The sequence below is a fragment of the Gobio gobio genome, assembly GCF_949357685.1.
Source record: "Gobio gobio genome assembly, chromosome: 22".
In the NCBI taxonomy this organism is placed as follows: Eukaryota; Metazoa; Chordata; class Actinopteri; order Cypriniformes; family Gobionidae; genus Gobio; species Gobio gobio.
Window position 1 is genome coordinate 38,367,231 of NC_137118.1, and position 7,478 is coordinate 38,374,708.

General features: G+C 39.3%; 1 protein-coding gene across 1 annotated transcript; it reads right to left on the reverse strand.

Moving 5' to 3' along the window:
• Nucleotides 1–935: 935 nt before the first annotated feature.
• Nucleotides 936–3,436, reverse strand: pcna (proliferating cell nuclear antigen). Its single transcript, XM_079804237.1, has 6 exons — nt 2,919–3,436; nt 2,187–2,284; nt 2,015–2,082; nt 1,728–1,922; nt 1,513–1,636; nt 936–1,428 (listed from the first exon to the last, which is right to left on the reverse strand). Exons 1-6 carry the CDS (start codon nt 3,137–3,139, stop codon nt 1,352–1,354), a joined length of 783 nt encoding a protein of 260 aa, XP_079660363.1. The 5' UTR covers nt 3,140–3,436; the 3' UTR covers nt 936–1,351.
• Between the last annotated feature and the right edge of the window lie 4,042 nt (nt 3,437–7,478).

Below are 7,478 nucleotides of genomic sequence, written 5' to 3' on the forward strand. Positions count from 1 at the left end.
ACCAAAATACTCAGTATGAAAAGCATTTGTGGCGTTTGAATTAATTAAATATTTAAACACTGCTGGCGCTTTGAAAAGGGGGAGGAGAACGAAAGAAACTCTGGGTTTACCAAAGAAAACCTGCTCCTGACCAGGTTAGGTTCAAAGAGTATGTTACCCTGGTAACTGACTCTGAATATAAGTTACCTCTCTTTTAAAAACGGTTTGACTTACCCTGCTTTCTCAGGTTTGACATTAACTTCCATTCTGAAACAGAAAACCAAGTTTCCCTTATTTCAGGGTTAACATACTCAGAGTTTTCACTTAACCTCCTTTCTGAAACAGGCCCCAGAGGATGAGAAATTAATGACAAATTTCATTTTTGGGTGAACTATTCCTTTAAGAACATCAGAGCCATAACCACCATAGACATTGAGAAGGAGAAGTCCTCCCAAATAATTAGAAATGGCCAAATTGCCAATATGATATACTTGATGCTGCTCTGCTATACTCCATTACACACTGCTCCGTTTGTCGTTAGGATGACAAAAGTAAAATGTTACAATTTTAGGTTAGCCTGCTTCAGCCCTCAACGGTCTAACATTGCTCATCACGGTCAGAATGAGTGAGATGGCCAATCAAATCAAAGGCGGCGGGGTTAACTGTTAGTGCGAATTCCAACGTGACACTTTGGTTATAGCAAGTAGCTAAACATTTAATATTTAACAACCGTTTTACGATAAAAACATTCAGCAACCAACAGTAATATCAAGTGATGCAAATTTAACATTTATGAAATTTCAAGAGTTGGTGTGCTCTCTCCTGTGGTGGAGAGCGCTTTCTTATGGTTCCCTACACGTAGCACATCAGCGCCGATTCTTATTTCCTTACTTTATCCTTTAAATAAATATCAAATATCAAACACCTTGTGACTGGAGAAACGCACACAAATCATCATCATTACAAAAAGTTTTATTAATGGTTGACTGGATGAACGGTGTCCAATTAGCATATTTACAGACAATTATCTATACATTAGAATGAGCAGTTGGACAAAAACCTGAAATGGAGTCAAGAGGGATCAAGATTGAGAAAATGAGACTGAACCCAAGCCTGGTCTGTACATGGTGCACTCTGGATTCAGCCCACAGTGCCTGGTAAAGCTAAGGACCAAACTACCATCATTTAAGTGCGCCCATATATCTGCCAATCATATGAAATGGCTTAGGTCACAGAATTGTGAATCCATTGAACTGGAAACCACAGCAGACACTGAGTAGTAAAATTCATTTTCCCAAAACATCTATCCAAACTATATTTGATATGCGGAATGAAACCCCACAGACGACAGACTTCAGTCTTCTACTTGGACTTAGGAGGATTCTTCATCGATCTTGGGTGCCAGGTAGTATTTGACGTGTCCCATGTCTGCAATCTTGTACTCAACCACTGCAGGGGGGAGGGAGAAGGACAATCATTTTAATTGCCTCAACTCGAAATGCAATTTAATGAGCATGTGAGCATTTTCCATACCTAGTGGGATGTCAGCAGACATGCTGAGTGTGACGGTCTTGGACAGAGGAGTGGCCTTGGTGAAGAAGTTCAGGTAGTTCAATGCAAAAATAAGCTGCACTGGCTCATTCATCTCAATTGTCACCTGCGAGGAAACGTGTTGTCAATTAACCTCAAACATACAAACTCACACCTGACTTTAGTTAGTTATGTAGCCAATGTTAAAAGAATGTTACCGCTTCATCCTCTTTGTCGACATTGCTGGTCTGTGAAAGCTTAATGTTGCCTGTACCCAGCTCTCCACTGGCGGAGAACTTCACGCCATCCTTGGCGCACGAGATCATGACAGCATCGCCGATCTGCGACAGATCCCTGCAGATTCGGGCGAATTCACCAGAGGGCATCTTCACCACACAGCTGTATTCCTGCTCCTGAGGTGAAGAGGAGAACAGGACATTGTAGAAAGACAAAACATGCACAATCATATCAGACTTTCAATCATGTTTAGTAAAAAAAGTCTTACTGGAATGCCAAGCTGCTCCACATCCAGATCCATCAGTTTCATCTCGTAGTCGGACACTTTCTCCTGATCTAAAAACACATTCAGAGATCAGCACTGGCTCTTTCTGGTATACTAGTGTGCTATATCGATTATTCCCAGTTTTCAAATGCATAATTAAGTCTTATGAACTCACTGAGTGTTTCAAAGACAAGCGCCAAGGAGTCTGCATTGTCTTCTGCCCTGAGCGTGATGATATCTTCATTTCCAGCACACTTCAGAATCTTTGACATGCTAGAAAACAAGAACAATTCCTTTTAAAATTAAATAACAGGTGATTTTCATTGAAACATGTAGAATGACATGCTGAATAAAAGATAAAAAACGTTCTTATTGCTTGTAAGACGCCATGTTAAACTACATATGCGTTGAACCTTGACAAAGGCTACTAGCCAAAACGTTGGTAAATAAATGCCATGCTTTGCTTAAGAGTGCGCAGTTCTTTTTTTAACTACAAATATACCATTTTATAAAATAAAAGTGGTACGTTTCTTTTTAAACAAGTTCTTTGTCTAACTGTAAAGCCATTTTGTTAGTCAGCAACCCGGCTTTTTTTTTCCCGCCAACAAGCTTGAGCGCGCGTAAGTGACGTCACGACCAGCAGTGGGAGAAGAATACAGGAAACGCACACTGCGCGCCAAATACTACTACAGACATATTTGGGACACACTAAAGATATATTAAAACACATTAACACAATGGATCTCAAAACTAAAAATTGAGAAGGGACAGATATTTTGGTTTTACATTTTAAAAATGGAGGGCTGCTGTTTGCTCGCGCAGTCGGACATGTACAGACATGCTCAACTTTCACGCTCTTAGCGTTTAGACGGCAAATAAAACAAACTACAATAATTTCCATCTTTACCTGCTCAAATTGACACCCATGGCCAGGTTTCTGTCGCAGCGGTAGGAGTCGAACCCATCACTCCGGAGCGTGAGCTGCACCAGAGACACATGAGACGAGTCCATGCTCTGCAGAGAGATGCCCGAGGAGCTGACATCCCAGCAGGCTTCGGTGATGAGGTCTTTCAGAGCCTCCAGAACCTTCTTAAGGATTGATCCTTGAACGAGACGTGCCTCAAACATTGTGCTTCTTTCTAATGGGAGGTTGAACAAAAGTTATCTAATTCCTGTTATGACACAAGCGCGGCCTGGTTTGCTGCTCGTCTTCAAGTGCAGGAACTCAATCCTCGAAGTCTATCGGAGTGTTTTAACGGTAACGTTAGCAGGTACAAGTCCACAGACTGTAAAAGAAACGCAGTTGTATCTGTCCCGTCTACTCTTCTCTCGAGGCTCTGAATAACTGCGCGCGCTTTTGCTGAAACTTTGATAAACTGACCCCCTCTTGCTTTCGTCATTTCCTCTGACGGCGCTTGACTCCTCCTGGAATACGGACGGAACTGCAACCACTGACCACGAGAGGGCGTCATTTCATACTCATTTGATGTGCTCGTCCTTTGTCAAACCAGTAACTCTTGAAATTATTTTTTTTAAAAGAATATTTAAATGGAATTTGAAAAAGCATTTAAGAACAAAAATTCCTACAAATAACATGCAATATGAGTTCATGTTGAACATATAGGCCCTATACATTTTTTAGTTACTTATTATCATCTGAATTTAATGCTCCTGCAGTGACAGATTAATTATTAAAAGTATTATATTGTATTAGTGCTGGGAAATCGATTAATCACATCCAATAAAAGTTTGTGTTTACATAATATGTGTGTGTGTACTGTGTGTAATTATATATATATACACACACACACACACACACACACACACACACACACACACACACACATGCATGTATATATTTAAGAAAAATATATACACGAATAAATAAAACACAACATTTTATTTTGGATGCGATTAATCGATTGCCCAGCACTATATTATATCTAAATATAAGCATGCATTATATAATCTGTCAATAATGATTGAATCTTGAACTCTGAAATGGGAATTGCAACCATTGGCCACAAGAGGCCGCCAAATCCAACGTCAATTATTAATTTGAGCCAAATTGTTTGCCTTGCAGTTTTCTTCATAGACAGTAATGTTTTCTTTGACAGTGTTTTGCAGTCCAACGATATTGAGATGTTAGATGCAGGGCTCTACGCTAACATTTTTCTTGAGGAGCACTTTTGCTCTTGTGCTCCTAATTAAAAAAAAATGAGGAGCACAGTCAAACATTTAGGAGCACTTTCTGATCACTAACACGCATTCCAATTATAACTTTCCCATTACAGGATGATCTTTGTCCCTTTAAATTAATGTCCAGGGGCATTTTTACCATTATAAGAGCAATGTTTTCTAATCGTATTAAATATATGCATCATCTTTTGTCAATTTCTTCAATTCAAATAGAAAAGTTGTTTTTAAAATGTTAATTTAAACAATAAATTCAGTTAGAGCAATAAGACACATCCAGACTGTTACCAATCTAATAAAATCAGCATCAAAAGATCAATCTTTGCACTGTAGAAGTGGCAAAGCAGCTCTATCTGAAGTGGTGTTTAGACACATTTACAGATTTAATGCAGCTCATGGGTAAATAATGTTGTATGAATGTTTTAAATATAAGTTTTTGAATTTAGAAATAGACTAGGTACAAGTTAAACTTAAACTTAGTTAAAAGATTTATATTAAACAGCCAGTAGACGGCGTCAAGTCTATGTGGGAGTCATTCATTCAATCGTTCAAACGCAAATTCATTCGAATCGAACCGCTTGGAGATGCGCAACAGTTCTGGTGTAGTTTTGATTTTCACGAAATAAACAGTAGGCTATTGTGGCTAAAACGTTGTTACTTAATATCAACTTGTCTATTGGACTTTTGTACAAGGTCAGTATCACATTTGCAATCAAGCCAATACTCGGAGCAATAGCTGTCCGTGACTTTAGGCGCTCTGGCGCTTAATAAACAGAACTGCAGGCGTCTCGCGGAAGAACACTGCAGCCGGAGCTACTTCTCTCTGTTTATGTCTATGGCGAGTCACGCAGGGACTGTGCTCCTCCGCAGCGCTGCGACCCAAACTGGAATTGTGTGCCGTAGTGATTCAGGATAAGATAAAAACACGGTTTGTAAAATGGATTCATGATGTACTCACTCATATCTAGTCATTTTTATGGACTGCAGCTGATAAAGATTAAATCAAGAACTCATACAGGGGCGTTTTTAAATAATTTTTCATTAATTCATTTTTGGTGGCATTTTTGCCCCAAGCCCCGCTAAATTTCCCACTTTGTTTATGATAATCCAAATGTGGTATTTCTAGTTAATTTTGGCTGCAAAGAAACATCAGCGCGAGGCGTCTGGTAAGTGCGCATGGCCGCGTCACACCCGGTTTCACCTTGTAAACAATCTGTGAAGTGTAGTCCGTTGCACACGTTTTTTGCACATGCTCTGCTGACAGAAGGCATGAAAAGCAAAGCAGTTGATTGCAGCACGAAACGTAACAGTTGCTCAGTCAGTGTTGATGCACTTTGGCAGTTGTAGTTTTTATTCCGATTAGGGGGAGAGTGGGGTAAAGTGAGACATTTTTTACATTTGCGCCCCTCAAAGCGAGCTAAACTGAAATATCAGTAACATTGACACATTTCACCTTAATTCAGGATGTTTCCTAGCAATGGAAATTAATAGAATGTATTTAGGACGACGGTCAGAGAAAATATGATTGTTTTAAAAAAAGTCGTCTTGTGTCTCACTTCACCCCAGCTTAGGGGTAAAGACAGACCAGAGAATCAAGGGAGTAAAGTGTACCACTTACTTTTTCTGCTCTGAAACTACCCTAACAACACATGTTGTAACATATATATATATATATGTAACACATGTTGAATCCTAACAGCTCGCTTGACAACCAAACATTCCAGAACTAATGTTGGACTAGAAACAGAATCATGGGGATTGGTCAATTAAGCAAAACATTTTTCTAAACACTTGAAAGTAACTCTGAACAAAATCAAATACAACATAATATAATTCAAAAGGTTGTAATTAACATTCAAATGACAGATAGAACCAGATAGACTAGAACACCAGCTGGGGGTCAGTACACAGGACCCTTAGAGCCAGCTAGTGTCTGGGGGTCAGAGCAAAGGTCAATCAGAACCAGCTAGAACAGCCTGGGGCCTCACACAGATCAACACAGGACTAGACCCATCTACTGTCATACTCTACAACTAGGCCTACTCTACATTCATGAAGGTTACAGGGAAAGATGAGGAGTTGCTCTCTCCGTGTGGCTTCTCCAGGCCTTTTAAGTTGAGGCAGCTTCTTCAACTCATCACTTTTAGGAACATGTGCCCCAGGTTGTCTTCCTGGTGTATTGCCTTGGCATGATGGCTTTTCTACAATGTTTATGACATTAAAAATAAAACATATGTAATGTAATATTACATTAAAATATGTTTAAGACTAAACTTAAAGGAACTGTATGTAAGAAATGTATTTCAATTAATCATAAAATGGCCCTGATATGTCACTAGACATTAAGAAATCATGTTAATTTCAAATACTTATATCACTGACAACGGTTGCCCGGCCAAGATATTGTCATTTTAAAAGTGAAGTTGCAGCCCTCAACTGATGTTGATGTTGACATGTTGTGTTTTGGCCTGAAGCGCCACCCTCCACCTATCTACCAATCACGAAGTCAGTAGTGTTTCTGCATTCGGGTTGCCAGCTCTGCTCTAGTTACCACAGCTGCAGCTACAAACTTTTTGGATAAACAATGTCTAACTTTACGAAACCTAAACGACCTCGATATGAATCAGAAAAACGTTGTGACAGTGTCCGAAATAAAACAAGGATTTGTATAGGAGATGCCTTTGAAAGATGGAGACGGCTGAAGACGGAGAACAATTTGAAGACTGATGCCAACGTTGCTAATTTTCTCCTGGACAGGTAAGGTTCATCTATGTTTGGCTAACTTGTACTTAATGTAAATGGACATTTCAAATATTCATGACAGTCGAACAAAGTTATGCATGTTCGTGCAAAGTAACGTTTGGTTAGCGCAGATGGAGGAGGTGGGTCATTGAATTGAAAAGGTAACGTTAAGGAATTGTTTGGTAAATAAAAACGGCGAGTCGTCATTGCTAACATTAGTAATGCATTATCAGAGCCCGTTTCTCTGTCATTATGCTGGGACGCTGAGGAAAAAAACATTAGCACGCCTATTATGGCAATGTGAAAACGTATTTGAGACAGTAGCCTAACGTTACCTCGGTAAAAATTATTCCTCATTCGTTCTTCGCATATATAGTGGACAAAACATGCTGCAAGTGGACCTGTATGACCATTGCTAATGTTATTTAGCTTTGCTGTAATTTTACTATAGTATTTTTTCATGTGGGAATGTCACATACGATCGTTCATATTTACGATTATATTTGGCTAATCACCATTAGTACATTTT

Coding starts and splice junctions, on each gene's coding strand:
- pcna (XM_079804237.1), bottom strand. CDS start 3,139: ATGTTTGAGGCACGTCTCGTTCAAGGATCAATCCTTAAGAAGGTTCTG. Junction 2,285..2,918: donor ATGGGTGTCAATTTGAGCAG/GTAAAGATGGAA, acceptor CTTGTTTTCTAG/CATGTCAAAGATTCTGAAGT. Junction 1,637..1,727: donor TCGACAAAGAGGATGAAGCG/GTAACATTCTTT, acceptor GTTTCCTCGCAG/GTGACAATTGAGATGAATGA.